This window comes from Puma concolor, chromosome D4, assembly GCF_028749965.1.
Source record: "Puma concolor isolate L17-30 chromosome D4, mPumCon1.1.hap2, whole genome shotgun sequence".
NCBI lineage: Eukaryota > Metazoa > Chordata > Mammalia > Carnivora > Felidae > Puma > Puma concolor.
In genome coordinates this window covers 86,025,450-86,047,058 of record NC_141679.1, presented here as the reverse complement: position 1 = coordinate 86,047,058, position 21,609 = coordinate 86,025,450, and the positions used below count along the sequence as shown (strand labels likewise).

The 21,609-nt window shown below is 55.7% G+C and overlaps 1 protein-coding gene and 2 long non-coding RNA genes across 7 annotated transcripts in view; 2 read left to right on the top strand and 1 right to left on the bottom strand.

Moving 5' to 3' along the window:
* MVB12B (multivesicular body subunit 12B) overlaps nt 1–21,609 on the bottom strand; it is a 220,972-nt gene that overhangs the window by 25,490 nt on the left and 173,873 nt on the right. Inside the window, exon 10 of one of the 3 annotated variants that reach the window (XM_086684034.1) lies at nt 853–4,572. The exons of 1 other annotated variant lie outside the window; for it this stretch is intronic. In XM_086684034.1, coding sequence (XP_086540160.1) covers nt 4,486–4,572 — 87 coding nt within the window. In that variant the 3' untranslated portion in view covers nt 853–4,485. Of the gene's footprint in view, nt 1–852; nt 4,573–20,314; nt 20,551–21,609 lie in introns of those variants that run through there. One more of the 3 variants, XM_086684033.1, reaches the window with a different exon arrangement.
* The window catches only part of LOC147575066 (uncharacterized), a 54,729-nt gene that overhangs the window by 29,431 nt on the left and 3,689 nt on the right, over nt 1–21,609 (top strand). Inside the window, exons 2-3 of one of the 3 annotated variants that reach the window (XR_015243066.1) lie at nt 20,407–20,657; nt 21,276–21,431. This is a non-coding gene — a long non-coding RNA (uncharacterized LOC147575066). Of the gene's footprint in view, nt 1–20,406; nt 21,432–21,609 lie in introns of all 3 variants that reach the window. The other 2 variants (XR_015243065.1, XR_015243068.1) reach the window with 2 other exon arrangements.
* Nucleotides 17,539–19,197, top strand: LOC147575067 (uncharacterized). Its single transcript, XR_015243069.1, has 3 exons — nt 17,539–17,859; nt 18,191–18,801; nt 19,025–19,197. It is a non-coding gene; the product is annotated as an uncharacterized LOC147575067 (long non-coding RNA).

Below are 21,609 nucleotides of genomic sequence, written 5' to 3'. Positions count from 1 at the left end.
AGTGGCAGAGCCAGAATTGGAATCCCGCTCTTCAGACCCTGCGTTGAGTGTTCCTTGTGGATTTCTCGTGGAATTCTCTGGGCTGCTTTTCCTCGCTCTTGCGAGATGCCAGAGGTGGGGGTCCTAGGCTGGAGGCAGGGACACTTGGGGGACTCTCATGGCCCTGATGAGAGGTGAGCTAAATGTGGGCCCCACTCTGAGTCTGGCGTAAACAGGGCTGGAGGCAGTGACAGCTCAGGTTGTCACGTCAAGCCCAAAAATGCAAAGGTTACTTACAAAAGAGGGAAAGAGCTTTGATAGTGAGATCTGAAGTGACGGCCCTCGCACGGAGCCGTGGGCCGTGTCCCGCGGGCCTCTGGTCCCCTCGCCGGCGTTCGCAGTGGCGTCTCGCCAGCAGGTGAGTCGTCGGGACAGGACCGAAACCACGGGGGCCGCGTGTCCTCTCGAGCAGCCCGGCCGCCCCGAACCCCTCGCAGACGGGGCCCCGGGCAAGCCGCACATGAAAGCGCATTCTTGTTGGCGACCTGTTGACGCGCACGGGTTTCAGGTGCTTTTGTGGCAACTGGGGTTTTTGCCTCCAAGGAGCATTCCTGAGGGTTGTTCCCAGAGAACGGCAGGGCTTTCTAGGCCCTCGTGAATTCCTCCGGTTCATAACCAGGTCTCTAAACTAAACAGGGGCAGAGAAGCCCACGGCTTCTTTCTAGCGGGTGGGAAGGCCGGGCGGTGGCTGTCTGCCCCCCCCCCCCCCCCCCCCAGCCAGCATCTGGGAGGAGCCGGGGAAGATGCTGGAGCCTCCCCGAGGGACGCCGACCTCGCTCACGCTCACGTAGCGCCACAGCAGCAAGCCCGGGAAAAGGTTAAAACGTTTATTTAACAAATTATATTAAGACAGACAATCACACAGTGAAACTTCCCTTCGCCAAGTACAGAGTCACCTCAAATAAATACGGTAAGGACGTCGTTCCCATGGCGAGGGCACAGCGGCCCGGGCCGTGGCCCCAGCGTCCCATGGCAGCCCACACACCTGTCGCGGGGAGAACAGAAGCCCCGTCTCCGGGCGGTGACGGCCCCGCGGGGCGGCATCCGGACGGGCGAAGGAGGAGGGGCCGCCGCCTCCAGGCCCCGGCGGCAGGGCGGGCAGTGGGCGGAGTCAGAGCTCGGGCCCCGCACCCCCGTGGGCACGCGGCTGCCGGGGGTCGAGGCCCTGCTTTGCTCTCGGGCTCCCTGCATCTCAGGGGAGCCCTCGTCGTCGGGGTGGAGCGAGGGGGCAGCTGGGCTCTCGCCCCCTGCCGAGCACCATGGCGCAGCGGCGACGCTATCGCGCCGGAACCAGCGTGGCTGGCGGCGCTGGGAGGTCCGTTACGGGACCGGAACCAAAAGGGGCCGTGAGGCGTGTGCTTATGCTGGACCAGCCGGCACAGTGGCTCTGGGGTCCGACGAGCCTCGGGCCCAAATCCGGTCTCTGCCAGCTTTGTGCCGCGGACTGGTCTCCGCTTCTTCGTCTCTAACCGGGAGCAACGAACATCCATTTCTGGGTGTTTTTCAAGGGAGAAGAACGGGAGAAAATGTGCTTAAAGAGGAGAAACGTGCCACTGCCTGGCACGGAGCAGGTGCTTAGTAGGTGTTAGTCCTTGTCGCCCGCCGCGCTGCCGTTCTGAACAGCACGGGGGGTGGGGGGTGGGGAAGCAAATGTCAGGGGCTCCTGGTGGCCAACTGTGCAGAGGTCAGAACTGCCAGCAAGGAAGCCGGGGCGGGCGGGGGTCCTGACCTGGTCCCAGCTCTCCAGGTGGCAGGGGCGTGTGGCCCATATTGGTTCCGGGACTCGGGGCAGGAAAAGCCTTGATAAAAATTTGCAAATGAACACGTCGCAACCTACTTACCCCCTATTACCACTATGCCCTTTCCAAGGGTTTTGGAGACGGAATGGATTTTCAGATGGAAGAGAGAAGGCAGCAGGGAAGCCTGTGCTCTCGTTGGTCTCTGCGGGAGCGGCGGGGAGTGCTGGGGGACGGAGGGCCCGGCCCCTGCCCTTTACGCTTCCGAGAACCCTTGTCCTTCCCTGCCTGTGTGGTCACAGGGTTTGTGAGGCAATGCGCCCTCCCAGAAAGAAAAGGTCGCCTTGTTCCAGTGGTGTGCCAGGGGTCCGGGCTGTCCTGCTGTCTGCACGCGCCCCCCCCCCCCCCCCCCGCCCCCCCAAGAGGCAGAGAGGGCTGGGAGCAGCCTAAAATCTACCACAGACGCCAACCTTTCCCGAACACGGTCACTGCCTAATTGTCCTAATGGCTTAGGGTGACGTTCAGTCACCGTTACACGTTGCTTATGTCTACCATGCAGTGGAGGTCGTCACCCCAGGCCGCCTGCATCCACACCGGTCTGGCCTCTTCCTGGTGGCCCCACAGCCCCATCCCGTAACTGCAGGATGGCCCCGGAGTTGGGGGGGGGGGGACAGCCACCCTCCCTGCCCAGCTCCGCCTTCTTGCACCCACGCTTGGGCTCCCACGTGGTCATCTTCGGCCCTGAGAGCCGCTAAAACCCCTGGCTGTCGGTCAAGGGAGAAGGGCTGCCGGGCGCTGCCTGTCGGATGGTAATCTTCCAGTCAGGCCGTGAACAAAGCACATGCACCAAGCGAATGGTACAGAAGGAATTGGTCGTCCCTCTGTGTTGGGCTTGGGGTCACGCAGGTCACTTGGTTTTGGACCGGCCACCCGTCCAAAAGGCAGCAGGAGACACAGGTTCTCTGGGCCCCACGGGACTCCTCCAGTTTCCCCAGAAACACAACTAGCTTATCTCGGCGTGTACATCTGAGACCAGTTCGAAGCTCTCTCCTTCCTGGGTGAGCACCATAGCCCTTGGCTTCCTGGACCCCGGGGGTTCCACACACTGCCTGCATTTTCTTGCCGCTTTGCTGTGTGGGAGGCACAGGAAGGCCAGCTCCACCAGGGACGTCCCGGGTCTGGGCGGAGGGAGGGAGAGGTGCCCACTTCTCTAATGCACAGAAATCAGGAGGTATCGCCTTGAAGATCCGGGGCGACAGCGGTGAGGGTAGAGGTTCTGGAGCTGGCGTTGCTGACGGCAGGTACAGGAGGTATTTTTGCCCCACCCCCACCTCTGAGCCGGCGGCCACCCTCCACACGTTGGCCAGTTCTGCCCCAGCCACCACGTGCCATCCCAGGAGCCACGGGTAGGCAGGGAGCGTCCTCGGCTGTGGCTCTCCTGTGCTACCTTCATGGGGGGGGGGGGCACCTCCCTGCCCTCCAGGCCTCAGCCCGCTCCCACCCCTCCCCCCCCCCCCCCATGCACGTCAAGCCTCCCATCCAAAGCTCCTGCCCTCTAGTGACCTCCGAGGTGGGAGATCCCAACATTCTGTGGAATCGAGACAGACCCTGATAACTAGACCAGGCAGGCCGTCGAGGTGGGGGCCTGAGCCCCCCAGGGGTGGCTGCAGCCCTGTTCTCATGGCGAACCCATGTGGGGCTGAACTTGGCAGCCAGCATTGTGGGAGATGCCAGTGTGGCCACTGGCCAGTCATGGCCCCAGTTCGGTGACCTGGCTCAGACGGACTTTTACAAACGACTCCTGCTGTGGGCAGACCCCATCGAGATGCAGCCTGGCTCTGCGAACCTGGGTGACCACGTGCCCGCGTCCCTCTGCGGCTGGACACCAGCCCACCGGGTCTCTTTCCCTCAGCCCAGGGAGGGGCCGTCTCTGGGTCAGGGCACGTGGGCGTTGCAGAGATGAGCCCTTTGGGAGGAACAGGGCGGGTGGTGGGTGAGCACAGTGTCCCGGGCAGCAAAACTCCCCTCCAAGCAAGCACCAGGTCCCTCGGCCTTCTCGCCCAGGGGGGGACATCCTCTGTGGGGGCAGCCGGGCGGCTGCGCCCTGACCTGTGCGTGTCCAGTGTGTCGGTTGGGGGCCGAGTGTGAAGGGGTGGCCACCGGTGGGGCCTGGGGCCGCTTCCTGCCTCGAGTCCTCAGGGTTGCCATGAAACGCTCAGGGCGCTTGTCACTGTCAGTTCTGGGGCGCGGGGGGAGCCCCGGCGGGGGGCTGTGCCCCAATGCCACCTGCCTCAGGCTTCCAGGAGGAACGTGCGAGCTTAGCGGCAGGCAACAGTCAGGAGGACAGGGAGCCAGCGGGTCACCGGGAAGCTCCGCAATTGCGCGGGGCCCTCGGGTGGCTCCCGCGGTGGGTGGGGTCGCGTGTAGGAGGCTGGTCGTCACACAGACACGCCAGGAGCTGCTGGTCACTACAGCAAACACAGATTAGTCGAGATTATGAACAGTGTCCCCGGGGAGGCGGGGGTGTCCCGTCAGGCAAGCCGATGGCCGAGGAGGTAACCGCTCAGCTGCCCGGAGTCTCCCAGGCGAGCCCCCGGGGAGGTGGGGGGCGGTGAGGGCGGGCAGGAGGGACTGGACTGGGCGAGGGAGGGGCGCTCGGTAGTCGGGCGGCTGCGTCTTCTCCCCGAGGGGGCGGGGTGGCGGCCGGGCCTCAGGACTGGGGGATCTGCTGACACCGCGTAGGGCTGGGCGGGAGCCGGGCCGCGGCGCTCTGCTCCGTGCGGAAGCTGTACTCATACTGTGGGAGGGAGCGGACAGAGAAGCGTGGTCAGTGCGCGAGGAGGCTGCAGGGAGGCCTCGGCCTGGCCCGCGGAGGCCCCGGTGCCACCTTGCCGAGCGTGCGCCCACGCGTGGTGCCACCGTGCGTGCGTGTGCGCAGACAGCGCTCTGGCCGCCCAGGGTGTGAGGACGGAGTCCTGGTCCAGGGGCTGCAGCGCCCGAAGCCACGCGCTGCCCCCGGGCCAGGCTGCCTGCAGGAGAGGGTCGCGCGAGGTACACCCCATCCCGCAACTGCCCAGGGGCCCTCTGACTCCGTGTTCTCTGGGCACGGCTGCTGACACACCCAAGCGGTGCGGGGAAGGGGCAGCACCCCACACGTCTGTGTACCTCTCTGAGTTCCCAGAGCTGCTCCCTGGAGGGTGGGTGACTGTCCTGGTTAGCTGATGAAAGCCGAGGCTCCCGGGGGGCAGCGCCCACACCGGCGACCCAGCCTGGGCCAGGGTGGCACAGGGCACATCTGTGCCCTGTGCCACCTCATGCTTAAGACGGAAGCTTACCTGACCCTAGATCCCAGGAGCATGTATAGGTGGGCTCGGAGTCTAATGGAGACTCAGAGCGGCAAGTACTTCTGCTGGGGGACGGGGAGCCCCCATGGTTCCCCCCGAAGACCTGGTGGGCATCGAAACGGGGGGGCGGGGGGGGTGTGCCAGGCAGAAGAGCAGACATAGGTGAGGAGTGCCCTCCAGCAGACACGGGCCTGCTGGCCTGAGCTTCAGAGGCTGGGAGTGGGCCTGTGGCGAGCAGCCCAGCCCGTTATGTGCCAAGGCAGCCGTGTGGTCCTAGGGGTTTAGGAGTGAGGAGTTTGGATCAGGTCAGTGGTCGTTAAACATTTTATTTTTTAAATGTTTATTTTTGAGAGAGCAAGCAGGGGAGGGCCGGAGAGGGAGACAGAGGATCTGAAGCAGGTTCCATGCTGACAGCAGAGAGCCCTATGCGGGGTTTGAACTCAAAAACCGTGAGCTTATGACCTGAGCTGAGGTTGGGGCTTAAATGAGCCACCCAGGCGCCCCTGTTAAATATTTTAAATAACATCTAAACACTTCTGAGCAGAATTGCCCTAAAAAAGGGCTTGTCTGTGTAAAACAGAGCAAAGTGCAGTTGTCCTGGCTGAACTTGGCCACCAGCTGAGGCTATTTCCTCGGGGACACTGGGGAGGCTGACAGGAAGCCTGGCCCCCTGCCCCCAAGTGACTGCCCACTGCACAGAGAACAGCTAAGTGCTGATGGCTTTAGGGGTCAGTCCTGAATGAGGGGGAGCAGACCTCTGAGGCTTTTTCCCTCAAGTAGAAATGGTGGGTAGGCAGTCCAGTAGGCCACCCCTGCCGAAGGGCCCCAAGGGCTGACCCAGGACAGACGGACACAGATCTGCACTGGCCCCATCCTATCCCTGTGTTGAATAGCCTCGAGAGGCTCCTGAGCCCGGAGCCACGGGGCCTACACCGCAGCTGTGACTGTGGTCCCTACAAAGGTCTGTTGCCAGAAGGGGCGAGAGGGAAGGGCTTTGGAGGGTGACCTCAGGCAGGTCTCTGCCCCTCTCTGAACCTTAGTGAACCTATCTCTAAAGTGGGGTCACATTAAGAAATAAGTGCTGGGGTGCTTGGGTGGCTCGGTCGGTTGAGGCTCCTCTGACTCTTGATTTCGGCTCAGATCATAACTCACGGTTTGCTGGTTCGAGCCCCGCGTCGGGCTCTGGGCAGATGGCGCGGGGCCTGCTTGGGATTCTCTCTCTCCCGTTGTCCCCAAAATAAATATTAAAAAGAAAGTGCTGGTGAGGCGAGAAAAGGGAACCCTTGTGCCCTGCTGGGAACACAAACTGGTGCCGCCACCTGGAGGACCCCGAGAACCCTGAACCTAGGAGTCCCCTAGGACTCGGCGATTCCACTTCACTCTAACTCAGCAAGATACCTGCAGCACCACGTCCACGGCAGCACCATCTAGAGCAGCCACGCCAGAGACCGCCTCCGTGGCCGCTGACGGATGAAGGGATACGGATGTGGCGTATATGTGCCACGGGATGTGATTCAACCATAAAAAAACGAAATCTTGCCGTTTGCAACAGCAGGGCTGGACCCTGGGGGCATCGTGTGAAGTGAAATAAGTCAGAGAAAGATACCATGTGACCTCACTGATCTGTGCAATCTAGAAAACAAAACGAAACAAAAACACAACACCCCATACTTAACAGGTACAGAGAACGGACCGGTACTCGCCAGGGGAGGGCGTGTGGATGGGCGAAGGGGGTCAAAAGGTACAAATTCCAGTTGTAAGATAAGTCAGGGAGATGTGACACACAGCATGGCGACTATGGTTGATCCTGTGTTGCTTATTTGGAAGTTGCTAAGAATAAATCTTAAAGGTTCTCATCTCAAAAATTTGTCACCATGGTGACAGATGTTGATTCATTGTGATTATTTTGCCATCTATATAAATATGGGTTCGTTATGTTGGACACCTGAAGCTCGTGGTATATGTCCGTTAAACCTCACAAAAGTCAGTGGGGTCACAATCTACTCCCAGGGCCAACTGGGAAGACGGCGTGAGCTACAGCAGGTTAGGGGCCTGAATGGCCCTGGCGCCAAGCAGGCACTCACTGCACATCTGTTGGCTACTTCGAAAAAGCTATTAAAGCAGCTCCCAACCCGCTCGCGTTTGGGCTCCCTGATGACCAGGGCACAGGCCGAGGCTGGACTCCTGCCCCAGGAGGCTGGCCCAGCAGAGCAGCCCCGGACAAGGCCGCCTTTGGGCGAAGCCCGGGACAACACCGCCACCTGGTGGCTGCTTGCGTGCATCACAACAGGGAAGGTTCCCTCCTCGACTCCACCAGCACCCACCACCTCCGCCCGGTGCTGGGCACGGGGCCAGAGCATGTGCGTGCCAGCGCCATTAACCAAAGGGGGCAACACAGGAGGAGAGGCAGGTTGTGGGAGGGCAGGAGTGCATTTCGGCCAGTGGCCGAGGGCGGTCCCCAGCAGCACCGAAGGGAAGGAGCCCGGCTGGGGAGACGTGGAACCAGGGATAAAAGGTCGGGGATTAGAAGCACTCGGGGGGAAGGGCAGCTGGAGTGGCAGATGTGGAGATGCTTCAAGAGAAGCACACAAGGTCAGAAGATGAGGACGGGCCCTGCACGTGGGGGTGGGAGACCCGGAGGTGTGGGTCCGCGAGGGGAGCAGAGGGCAGGCATGAGCGCCAGAGCGGCACGGGCCGGGGCTGGGGTGGTTGAAAACACCTAGTGGCTTCCTAGGAGCAGTTCCGGGTGGGCCAAGGTGCCAGTGTGGACTGGCCGGCGTGGCTACCCCTCAGGGGCGGGGAGAGAGGGCACCCAGAGCAAGAGACTAGCAGGCTGATGAACCTTGAACACATGTAGATCCCCTGGAGGTCCTGGTAGAACGCATGTCCTGACTCTGAAGGTCTGGGGTGGAGCCCAGGATCCTACATTGTCACCCAACTGCCAGGTGGCCTGCTGCTGTTCTGGGGACTAGTTCAGGCAATTCTGTGACCCAAAAGCGGGACGTGGGAATGGGTGTGGGTGCGGGTAGGCAGAGGGCCGAGATGGCAAGGCTCAGGAGAGGCCTCACTCTGGCTGCTCTAGGGCCACGCCTGGGAGGTGTCCGCCTGGGGCAGCGGACGGAAGGCACCTCTCGAACGAAGAAGTCGTCCCGGGTGCACACACTGCCTTTTCCTGATTCACAGCCCGCGCGCGCCCCTCCCCCCACCAGCGGGCCAGGGCTCCTGGCGCAGCGCACAGATTGCTGTCCCCGCACCCCCCCCCCCCCCCCAATCCTACCCTTGGGAGCTTTCCCTTTTTAGGTTATCTTGGCTGGAGAAAAGCATTACTCCCCCCCACCTCTTGTTTTCTCTAACTCCCCAAATGAAATTTCAACATATGTCCCCAGACATAATCCCCCTTAGGCTGCGGATAACCCTTCCCACAGACACTGTCTTCTGCCGGGGATTGCTGGCCCCAAAGTGTTTGCCCAAGAGACTAGGGCCGCTTCTGGAAGGTCTTTCACTCCCTTGGGCAAACAGCGAGTACCTTTGAAGGTGGATTTGGGCCCGGATCTGTTTACTCAAGACATTAGTCTCCTGCATAAGGAAAACCTGCACTCGCGTACAAACAGCAAATCCTTTTTGAATTAAAAAAATTTTCAATTAAAAAGCATTTGGGTTCGCAGAGCCGAGAGTCCAGCTGAGCAGCGCCAGGTCATGGCGCCCTCTGGTGGACACAGGCCATCACAGCACCCGGGCCTGTCGGTCTCTCCAGGAAAAGAGACGTCACTGTCAGGGGCTCTCTTTGGGGCTTTCCGGGGGCCCAGGCACCGTGTGCCTCTGTCTGGGAGACCTTGCACCTGAGGCATCGGGCCTCTCTAGCTACAGTGCGTGCTCCCCAGCTTCCAAAAGCCTTTTGCCATAGCAAGGGCATCATCCTGGTAAATGGGACATGCCGACCTTGGCTTCTAGCTGCACCGTGGAGGCTAAGTCGCTTAGCTGCAGCCTCGCTGGCAGAAAGGAGGCGATCAAACCCTCACCTGGTCACAGAGATGTGAGAAGCACCAGGGACAATTCGTGTGAAAGCACCCTGAGAATGAAAAAACCAGTCCTCCTGATGCATCAGAATCAAGAAGGTTTTTAACCAAAGCCACCGATCCCCGGGCCCTGCCCCCGGTGGGACGGTTCTGGTTCAACTGGCCTGGCCTGACAGCATCAGCATTTTCCAGAAGCACCAGGAGATCTTACTGGTTAGGCAGGTGGAGAATCACTGCCTGAAAACTTTTACCGAATATAATACAGTCCCCGCTTTACGATGTCGACGTTTCGACTTGGATGTTTTTGACGTTAAGAAGGTACAAAAGCCAGTGATGTGCTGAACGAAACTCCTCCCAAGCCCATCCTGGCATCTGATGTTTGGCAGCTAGAGCTCCCTGGCAGCCCCCTCAGCCACGGGGCTCAGCAACCGATACGCTGACGGCCATGCTGTCCCCATACAACCATCTTGCGTGTCACTTTCAGTACAGTATCCAACAAATGGCAGGAGATCATCAACGGCTTATCACAACACAGGCTTTGTGTTAGATGCTTCTGCCCAACTGTGGGCTACTGTGTGTGTCCTGGGAGTTTAAGGTAGGCCAGGCTACGCGAGGATGTTCGGTAAGTGAAGCGTATTAAGTGCATTTTCCACACACGGTGTTTTCAGCTTACAATGGATTTACTGGGAGGAAAGCCCCATTGTAAGTTGAGGAAGATCTGCGGAGGGAAAAAAAGGGCAAGTATATACCCTCCCTCCCTGAATCCAGTAATGATCAAATCAGAGGCTCCAGAGGAGAAAAGATAGTAAGGGATTATTTCTAGTGCCTGAGTAGTGCAGATATGGAAGCTGAGGCCCAGGGGAGGATCAGACTTCCCAAAGGTCCAGAGAGAGACAGGGCAAAGCTGGACCAGGCCCCCAGTAGCCCCTACGGGCAGGGGCAGGGCTGGTGGGGCAACTGGCGTCAGGCAAGCGTCTGCACCCTCCTCTCATGCAGGTGCAGTTCGGAGGTGGGGGCAGACTGGCAAATGTGAACCGATGAGCCAGTGTAAGTTGGCACTGGGGTGGATCATGGAAGAGCTGGAAGGGTGCACTGAGAACAGGCCCGGAGGGGCCAGGCTGGGCCTGGGAGGCCTGGCCAGGTCAAGGCGGGTGGAGGAGAAGTGAAGGGGCCAAGATTCAGGCCAACAGGAAGTCCGGTTCACTTAAGGCTCGTTCACACGGGCCTGGCCCCGTACGGACAGGAAGGTGGATGAGGTTCTTAGTGGCCCTGCCCTCCCAAGCCTGTCCTGGCACCTGCTCTCGTTCCTCACAGCCCAGGCCTTCACTCTTGGTGCCCACGGTTCAACCCCTCTCAGAATATCAGCGATGGAAGCCTCTACCCCTCACTGAAGGGCTTGAGTCCCCTTCTGTCTCCAGAAGCCTGGCTGCTGGCACCCAGCCCCCCGTGCGAGGTCAAAGCCAGTGCCCCTGTGAGGAGCGGGCACAGAAGGGCCTCACGTCCCCACAGGGCAGCTCGTCTGGGTACCGGGGAGGCCTGTCCAGCTAATCCGAATACGTCCACCCCTTCAAGCTCCTGAAGGGGAGACTGAGAACCAAGCCCAAGGCTTGTGACACTTTGTGGTCACTTATTTTTCCTCCCATGGGAGTCCTTGTTTTGCACTCAGACTATGGTTCTACAGAGATCTCTGAAAAACTGGGGGAAGGCAGGGGAAGCGCTGGGGTCCCGACAAGCACGTGGAACTGCTTTACCTGGAGGAGGGCTGTCCTCGTGCGGCCTGAGGGCACAGGGGAGGGTGGGGATACCAGGACTTCCCTCCCCATTCTTGAGGTTCTAGAACACCCTAGAGCTGGAGAACAGGCCTGGAGCTCAGGGCTCATGGATTACAACCGTGACCCCTGTGGTCACTAGTAAGGTGATGGGCGCGGCAGGAGCTACCACGTCCCGAGTCAGCGAGCTGGGACCAAATCCTCGTGTCCAGGAAGCTGGTATTGCTGTCTTTCCACTAAAAGTGAGCAAACCGGGGCTCTGAGAGGCTGAGCAGCCTTTCTGATGCCACCAGGGCTTGGGGCACTGCAGGGAGGCATTTTTAACCACCACCATGGTCGGGTATAGATGCTCTGGTCCCCCATCAACTCCACAGAGGGGTCCGTGCGGCTCCCGCAAGCCCTTGGGGAAGCCACTTCTGTGTCCATTCTGGCTTTTCTGTTGGGTTCCTGGGCTCTGAGAGAGGAGCAACCCCAAGTCGGGGCCCTGAGCCCACCCAGGCCCATTGCTGCGTCTCTCCTAAATGATGGTCTGAAGAAGAACCCCTCCAAGATGGACCTGCTCCAGCAGGAGCCATGTCTGCCTGGGCACTGTACCCGGCACAGTACCAGCCAGAGGGGGGCTCTGAAAGCAGCTGCTGAATTCATTAATGTACAACCTTCCACTGATTCAGCCCTTGCATCTTTCCACTCTGGGGCATCCAGATCCCTTTCATCCTCAGCACCCAGACCTCCCCCCTTTCCCGCTCTAAGCCTGGGACTCCCAGGAGGGGATGGCGGTATCCACTCACTGCCCTGGAAGCAGCCTGCCTCCCTGGGCTCAGTGCCAGGAGAGCCCCCCACTCCAGAGGCACCCTCAGCTCACAAAGCACCTTCCAGCTGGACGCCGACGGAGGAGGAGGAGCGTCGGAGAGCTCTGAAGAGTGGAACATTAACTCCCATATCCCTGCCCCATCACACAGCCCCAGGATCCCCCCTCTTCTGGAGTGAGGTTTGAATGGTTTCTGCTGAGACCTTTCCCCATGAAAGCTCTTGGACCTCTCCTCCCCCACTGCCCAGCAGCAAGTCCTGAATGGGCCGGGGCCCAGTCATACCTTTGTGCCTTTCTGAACATTGGGACACTGTCTCCCGTGAATAGCTAAACCCTACTGTCCTTAAAGGCCCAGCTAAAGGGGCACTTGTTCTGACACATGTTCCCTTCTCCCCTGGGGAGAATTCATCACAACCCCCGGGCCTCCACAACACTTCCCATATCCCTCGGTGCACGGTCAGGATGGGCCACAGCCATTTCTGTAGCTCCAGAGCCTGGGGAGGTTGTGGTCCAGAAGAGGTGGGTGGGTGGATGGATGGGTGGCTGGGTGGATGGATGAATGATGGATAGATGGGTGGACGGATGGAATAGGATGGGTGAGTAAAGGGACAGAGCAGGTCTCTGGGAACAGCCTAGCGCAAAGGAGAGAAGGTAGGTAGCTTAGGGGCTATATTCTCAGGCAGGTCAGAGGTCATTCTGATTTTCAGTCCTTTGTGGAAGCAGCAGTCAGTCCAGTGTGGGTTTTCTGAATTCCTACAGCCCTCTGAGCAGGATGGTGGGATGCACCCTATCATGTGGTATTTAACTCATGCGTGTAAAGTCCCGAGCCTGGTGCTTGTCCACACCACCCCTGTGAATGCAAGATTATGAGTCTAAGTGTGATTTGTGTTGGTATCTCTGTGCACACACTGTGTACAAGCTGGAGGTTCACACATTATTGGCTCGTGGGGTGTTTAAAAATAAACACTGAGAAGTTGAGAGAATGCATAAAATGCCAACATTTTCCAGCTTTTATTAGACAAACAGGGGGCTACGGCAACTCTGGATGTTCGTTTTTGTGACCGCAGGCTGCTTCTTTTCAAGAAGCATGCATTTTCCGGTTTGCCACACTCCCCACCCCTCCCTATAAACTGCCCAGACAGGCAGTGGCAACTGCTGTGTTATCGCTGTGATTGATTTTGTGAGTGTGTGGGGGTGATGGGGACAAAGGAAGCAAGAAAGTGAAATAATTCTTGTAGCCATGACTATTACAAGTATGAAAATGAAAGACTGAGAAGGCCATGCAATTTTTAAGAAAATGGGGGAAGAGCACATTTTGTGGTGGAACCAAGGGTTGCTGTGTGATTAACAAGGACACAGAAGACGTCTTACGTCCCTGCCCCTCTCCCGCCTCACCGCAGGGCTGGTGGCCTGGTGGGCGCCTGTGTGACCAGCCTGTCTGCTCTGCCGTGGAAGGACGGTGCCTTTGCTGCTGAAAATGCCATTTCTGTGTCTGCGGGCAGCCGTGGGGACTTCCCCCTCACTGGGCCAGCATTTCAGGGTTCACCCGAATCTTACCTAAAAAAAGCAGCTATTTGCGTTTTGCCTCCCCAGGCTTTCCCCCCTCCTAAGCGACTTGTAGGAAGGATTTAAAACAATACCGCTTTCTAGCACTGGAAAACGAGAGGCTGTGTGGTCGCTCTGGGAAAGTGCTCTCCCTGATCTTTCTGTCTTCATGCTTTCTACCTACATGACGGGCAACCTTGTAAGAGTTCGGTTTGGGGGGAGGGGGAGATTACTTTAAAATGTGGGGGATGAGCGTTCTCAAACCATGGAGAGGAAAATCCTTTGGCGAAGGACTTGGCAGGAGACCACGTATTCACCTTGACCTCAGTTTGAACAAGCATACGCCCCACGGGGGCAACCGGGACAGGGTGATTCTGTCCGCTGAACGCTCTCTCCGCGTCAGCTTCATTTCCACGGGCTCAGCCTGCTTCTCTTACTTCTGCGATGAATGCCCTGGGCCCCTGTGGGAGCAGTCTGGGTGGTGGCTGCTGCTAGGTGGGCTGGGGTGGGGGAAATGCTATGGGAGAGGACGCTGCCGTGGGGGGCGGGGGGGACAACGCTGCCTGCGGAACCAAAGGGGCGGTGGCGGCTGGGGGCGCAGAGACTCTCAGAATTAGGAACTCTATGAACATAATCCAGCATATTAATATGCTGTAGAGAAAATATATGATCATCTCAATAGATGATTAAAAGACATTTATCAAAAGCCACCATCCATTCCTGGTAAAAAACATTGAGAAAAGCAGAAATAGACGGCTAATTCTTTAACAAGATTAAAAAAAAAAAAATACGTCTATACGAGCAAGCCACAGCAAGCAGCATTATGGGTTGTTGAAATTAGAAACTTCTGTTAACCCACAGGTAAGACAAGGAGGCCCGGTGGCCGAGGTCCCTGGCAGAGGCCTGCAGGAGAAGGGACAGACCCAGGGAAGAAGGCCACATGGGTATTCGCAGGTGACAACTGCCTGCCAGGGACAGGGACACCAGAGGAAAGCAGCTGAAAAACCAGCAGAGACAACAGAAGAAGCTGGTGAGAAGCCAGCAGCTTCTTGATACACAAATGTCGGGGAAATAAAATGTAAGGAAAGAGCCATTCACAAGAGCCACAAAAACATAAAACACCTGGAATGACCTAGAAAGAAGCGTGCAGGATCTCTACAAAGAACAACTATTCTACTCTGCTCTCTGGATGGAGCCTCTTCATCTAAAACGCCAATCACACCTCCGTTCGTCTATGTAGTGAATTCAGTTACAGTAAACACTAGAACAGAGTTTTTGGAACCTCCCCCGCCCCCCAAAGATTCTAAAGTTAAGTTGGAGGACTAAGCACGTGAATATAATTAGGACCATTTGGGGGTCATAAAGGGAAAACTCTATCATATATTAAAGTTTATTATAAAGTTGTAAGATTCAGAACAGGGTGGCAATAATATAAAAAGAACAGAGTCAAAAGAAAGGTCCACTGATCCGCTTACATAACGAAACAATAGGAGGAAGCCAGGATTTAAAATTCACGGGAGTGGGGGGGCGGGCGCCTGGGTCGCTCAGTTGGTCAAGCATCTGACTCTTGATTTTAGCTCAGGTCAGGATCTCATGGTTGTGAGATCGAGCCCTGTGTCCGGCTCTGCCAGCACAAAGCCTGCTTAAGATTCTTGAGATTCTCTCTCTTCCTCTCCCTCTGTCCCTCTCCCCTGCTTGCATTCTCTTAATGCTCGCTCGCTCTCTCTCTCAAAAAAAAAAAAAAAAAAATTCACCGAAGAAAGCAATCAGTATTCAGAAAATTGGCTAACGCTATAGGAGAAAATAAAGCTGGTCCTTATTCTTATCTTCTAATAAGTTTCAGATGGATTAAGTTGTTGAAAAGAATTTTGTATTTTAATATATTAAAATACGAGAGTGGAAGAAAATAGGACTGATTATTTTTATAATCTATGACACAAAACCCCAAATAAATAAAACATTAAAACAAAGACAAAAGTGCCCATGAAAAAATGAAAACTATTATGTGGCAGAACACATCATTAACAAGAACAAAAACCACCAGTTAAAGTGTGTGTGTTTGAACATATGACAGAAAGTGGTTATAAAGAATACGAAAAATTCCTTATTTTTTTATTTTATTTGAGAGAGAGGGAGAGGGAGAGACTCCCAAGCAGGCTCCGTGCGGAGCCTGATGTGGGGCTCGATCCCACAACCCTGGGATCAAGACCTGAGCTGAAATCAAGAGTCGGACACTCAACTGACTGAGCCGCCCAGGTGTCCCAAGGGCATAAAGAATTCTTTTTTTTTTTTTTTTTAATTTTTTTTTTCAACGTTTATTTATTTTTGGAACAGAGAGAGACAGAGCATGAACGGGGGAGGGGCAGAAAGAGAGGGAGACACAGAATCAGAAACAGGCTCCAGTCTCCGAGCCATCAGCCCAGAGCCTGACGCGGGGCTCGAACTCACGGACCGCAAGATCGTGACCTGGCTGAAGTCAGACGCTTAACCGACTGCGCCACCCAGGCGCCCCGGGCATAAAGAATTCTTAAATGAAAAAAAAAAAAATTAAGCCAACAGAAAAAAATTGGGCAAGGGCACAAACAGAAGAGATTCACAAAATAACTACAAATAGGCAATAACCATATGAAAGAATGTTCACCTTTCAATCCTGGTGCTGCTCAGCTATAGTTAGAGAATGTGGGGGGGGGGCAGGTGCCCGCTCATACACTACGGGGTGGGGTGGGGAGGTTTCAATGTGCACACCCGTTTTGGAAGACAAACTGGTAATATATATTCTTCTCAAGAAAGACCCAGGGGAGAAAAGACACACGTACAAAGAAATATACTGCAGCAGCGTAAGAGTGAATAATTGGAAACAACTCAAAAGTCAATCAATAGTGGATTGCTTAAATAAATTATGGCATAATCATAAAAGGGAACCACATGTAGTCATTAAAAAGAATGAGGTAGGTCTGTGCAGAATGATGTGGAAGGTTGTGCCAAGTGCAAAGCCAGGTACTGAGATCACGCACGGTGTGAGCCTACCTCACGCGTGTGCGTCCACCTTTTACTTTACGTGTTTCTGTGATGTTTGCAGTTTTATAAACATGTACGACCTACCTTTGAACTCAAGGGGAACACCCTAAATATTAAAAAAACGGATTCTGACTGGCAGGGTAGCTGCTTAAGATGATCAACTGTCCAAGACATCTGCTACAATTAATGGGGGAGGGAACTAATCTCGTCTGTGGCCTCAAACTGGTTCTTAAGCTTTGTGGTCAGACTCCTGGAGAGTCTATGAAGTGGCGGTCCCCAAGCTACGTCCCATATTTCAGAAGAAGCCTAACACTTCTCGTGAGCCTTCAGAAAGGCCAACCATTAAACTAATTTATTAGGTTTCTTTGTTTGGGGCTGGAATTATCTCAACTCAGTAAGAATGTGGGTGGCAGCTCTGTGCAATAATGAAAAAGGGAGGAAGAACAGGCTAACTTCTGTTTATTTAACTAAATTTTATTTAATAAGTAAATCAGGAAAATTTCTTTCCCAAAACGTATCCGCTTCCTCACTGAGAAATAAAAAGATTCTGGGGGGTGAAAACCTTCCATCTAGACAGAAGGCAGCTTATTTCCTGTTGCAGTTCCAGACCTGACCACTAGATGGTGCCAAGGGACCACACCACAGAGTTTGCAACCTCTCCCGCCACGAAATCCTTTACCGTTAATAAGCACAATGAAAGCTTTCCAAAAGTAGAAAGAATGAACAATTGTGCTGGGACATGAACATTTTGCTTTTATAAAATTGGGACTCTGCCATTTCATTATTGACACAAAAATCTTCCGCCTCGCTTTCTTCCCACGTATGCAGGTCCCAAATCCACTCTCATCTACTTGAAGGGGCCTGTAGAAGCCCGTGCAAAGTGGATGCCCAAAAGTTGAATTCGAAAATTCTTTTTACCTTGCGCTGTCACACGTGTTTCCATTAATTTCACCTCAACGTCGTGACGTAAATGCTAGTGGAATCGGCCCCAAGCTAAATAAGCAATGAGCCCCATTTTTCAACACACAAACACATAAAGATGTCAGCTCAAACTGTTTACTAATTAACACTTAAAAAGACACAAATTAGATATGCGTGGCTAAGAGCAATTATAATCAAGACGAATTTCTCTAGTCATTTGGGAACTGAGAAAAATGCCTAATTGCTGGAACCAATGTTTTAAAAACTGAAATGACGCCAGTTAGCAAATATGTTCATTTAAAGAACATTCCACGTGACTACACTCTTGAGGGTTGACTACAAACATGAGAACAAGGAAAATATTTAGGTATAAAATTAAAATTTTAAGCTCCCTTAGATTTATAACTTCTTCATTAAATACGTCTGCAGACAGCAGCCCATAAAAACCTGTAGCAATTAAGTGGTTAAATGAACTGCCTCCCTTGTCAATTTTAAGGGAGTGATTAATATTAGATCGTCCCTTTACTAATTAGACTCTCCCGTGTCTTTCAGCTTTAAAGTCGGCTGAAAATGGAGGCTGTGCGCCCTACAAGGAAGCACGGTGGGCTGATAAAGCTTCCCTCGTCGTGCTCAGTTTTCAGTGTGGCGCCCACTGAAGGGAGGGTGAGCATCGTGGTTTCCTGCGGGAGGTCGGCAGCAGGTGGGGAAATGGCTTTGCAGTGAGCTGGAAGGCAGGACGGGTGCTGGATGCCACTTCATCATAGGAATTGCTGGCTCCTAGTTGTCAAAGGCTTGCAGGTTGTTATGCATGCAGCGTGAAATCTACAATCAAGGCCGCTGTCTCTTGGCCGTTATTCCTTGAGACGAGGGCTGGAGGGTCTGCTGGAGGGGCGAGACTGGGGATGGCCAGGGCCACGGGGCACGTGGGGCAGTGGGTGGGGAGGAAGGATGCAGAGTAATGGTAAGGGGAACAGAGACACCGGGATCATTTTAGGGGCTGCTGCCTGGACTGTGGAGCTGGGACGCGTCTGCCTGGCTGTGACGGGGAATCCATCAGATGGTGAAGTGGGTCAACTGCTTACAAGGGACATAAAGAGCAGCAGAGACGGGGAATATTTATACGTCCATCTTCTCCGAGAGAAGATGCTTCATCACAGGGATTGGCTGCAAAATTACACTTTTCCTGACTCCTGAACAGAGACAACCTTTTGTCCGGGCAGCGGGAAGGACAGTAAGGCTTTCACTGGGACACGGTCCCCCAGGGCCACCACCACTCTCCTGCTGCTCAGCCCCATGAGGGAGGGGCCTGGGCCAGAAAACCTCCCCATCACTGCCACCGATCACCTCCTGTGGCTGAGGGGAGAGGAGCAACAACTCACTTTCTCATGCTTTGGACTAATTTACATGGCAGAGGCCCTGCTCCCGGCCAGGGACGGACGTGGACGGCAGGGAATATGGCTGCTGGACAACAGGCTGGGCAGGAAGGAGGCTGGTGTCACCACTGAGCACCAGGAGAGTGATGGCACTCAAGTGAGAATTTCTTTAGTAAGCACCGCTTCGTCCACTGTCAACACCCACAGCTGAGAGTAGTTCTGAGTCGTGCAGGTTTCCTGTTTGTGAAGAATTCCGCCCCCTCCCCCCCCCCATTTCTGCTCGATGGCATCTACACAGGTTTTAGCCGCGACCTTAAACATGACCATTCTTGGGGGTCTTTCAAGAAACTTAACCAAGTGCTGCATATGCCACAATCACCACGGATGCGGGACCAGCGCTGGGGCTGGGGTGGGGGAAGCCAGGGGACCTGCCCCAGGGTCACGTTGATGCAAAGACTTGGCATGCTACCCCAGGTATCCAAACTCGCAAACTGTGCCCTCTCCACCCAACCACGTTGCCTCCACCGTGTACACGGTCCACATACGTCCCTGCAAATACCCGGTATCTGCCCACCAACGTGGCGGGTGGCTCTAGTCCACACTGTTAGCCACACTGCCGGGGGGGCGGGGGGGGCTCATACGTCTTCCTGCTGGCCTGGCCAGGGCCCAGCGTCACACTTTCCCTGAAGCTCGCCTGCTTCTGGGGGGAGGGGAGGCTGGAGGTGCACTGCCCACTCACAACTGGGGTGACACCTGGTCTCTCTCCATCTCTTACTGGGGTGCTTCTCGGGTGTGGCAGGCTGGGGCGCACTGCGGGTCCCTGCTTGCGCTGGCTGCTGGGGCATTCCCTTTGGTCCCTAACCACCCAGCTCAAAGCTGACAGGGTGAGGGGGATCCTTCATGGAGTGAACTATCCCTGCGGCCAAATGATGGTGATAGGGCACAGGCTTAAATTCAGAAACACCCCCAGGCAGAGCAGAGTACGTAAAGTTAAGGTCAGCAGGAAAGCAGACCCACCCCGGTTCTGGACAGACAGAACGGTGTGTTGCCATCAGGGACTGCACTTGAACTTCCTTTACGGCTGGGACCACCGAGCCCAGGTTTCAGCTCTGCACGGGGGCAACAGCACCTGTCTGCACAGGGTGTGGAGAGTGAAGGAGGACAGCACATGGCGGCCTCCATGGATGCCGGCCTCTCCCTGCTGCTTAGGAGCTCAAGAGATCGGGGAGGTATTCAGGATGGGCAGAGAGGCGGCTCGGGTCATGTGTCCGCCCCGAACCCAAAGGGTGTCTCCTGCCTTTTTGTGGGCAAGGGGTTTGGCTTACCAGTGTAAAGTATGACACAATGAGCAAAGCCAAGTCCTCTGCCAGGCAGCCCCCACCCTGCAGCCCCCAGGGGCAGCCAGATTTGCCAGGAATGGGAAGTTGCAAAATCATCCTGACCAAAGGGACACCCAGCGACGCAGGCCCAACCCTCGGAGCCGAGAGCCAGGGCCAGGGGGCTGTGGGCCCAGCTTCTCTCCTCGGCCTCCGACTCCGTGAGCTATGCTTAGTTCAGGGGCGAAAAGGAGCAAGTTCATGATTGTTTATGGAGAAAATTCCTTGCCATTGTTGCCAAAGCAGCGGCCCGTTCACCAGAGTGTGATGTCAACATACTAATCACCATGAAATGCACGCGGATGGCCTGGGCAAGTAACTTCTAAATCCTCAGATTAAACGAAAAAACCACAGCATTCTTGACTCTGGTGGTGTTTGCGACGGTTTTATATCCTATTTAACGTTTCCAACCTCCCCCATCTCCCCTCATTTTAACTCCACTTTAATTTCCTTCAACGCAGAACACAGACGAGTATTTTTAACCCATCACTTAAACAAGAAATCAAGCTTGGCGTGGTCACACGGGACGTCACTGCTTCGCCTCCAGCGGCAGAGCGGCATGCCGTGCTGACACGGGATGGATTTACGCTGCTCGCCCCCCCTTCCTGTGGACGCTAATAGGGAAGAGTCACAACCAGCGTGACTGAGACCACGGCAGCCGCATGCTGGGCATCGTCCTAAGCCCTGTACGCGACTATCTCGGTCAAACCCCGTAAGTGCTGGCAGTGAGGATTTTTTATTACTCTCCCAGTTTACAGGGGGGAAGACGGAGGTTTAGAACAGCTAAGTGGCGCTGTTCAGATCTAAGCCCGGGGCGGCCGAGTCCAGAACTCTTTCTTCCCCCCGCCAGCCTCTGCTCAGAGCACCGGACATCAAGACAACGCCTTCTAACAAGACACATGTTTGGGTCAGATTTTCGTCCTCAGCATGAGAATTCAGGTTTCTGGTGGTTTCTGCCACCCGCACCGAGCCTCACACAGGCTCCGCCTACTTTATCCCTTCCCGGTGACTCACGGGCCCAGCCAGGGTCAGGTCGACCGGCCTCCCTTGCGCCGTTGTCCCCATCAGCCCCTTCAAGGAATGTGAAACCACAGACTTTAAGCCATAAGGGGCAGGGTTTGGAGTGTAACTGCTGGGTCTCAATCTTGGGCAAGACCCTTCACCTCCAGAGTCTCAATTTCTGGGGGTGGGAACCAGTGGGAATGTAGGTACAGCCCCGAGCTGAAGGTGAGCACAGAGCAGGTGCTGAAATAAAGGGGGCTATGGCTGTGGCACAGGAGGCCCGAGGCAGGAGAAAACACGACATTCAGACGCTGCCTCCTTGGTCTAGCACACAACACCTCCGCATCCTCAGCCCCGTGGTGCCAGGCGCTGGCGTTCGCATATATCCGTGAAGTGTTCCTGAAAACCCCATGACGTGCCTTCTACTGTTATCCCAGCTTCAAACAGAGAGGGGACCGCTTGCCCCCGGTCAGCGTGGAGCCGGGTGAGACGTCTGTGTGACCTTGTCCGTCCTAAAGTGGTCACAGGCCGTGCCCCTGATTTACCCCTGCAGCCAGAGTGAGCCACCTTGAAAGCCACCTTGAAAGAGTGAGCCACCTTCTGCACATGCTCACCGGTGCCACCCTGCGCAGGGCCCCAGGCGATGGCGGTTTGTGAACAGG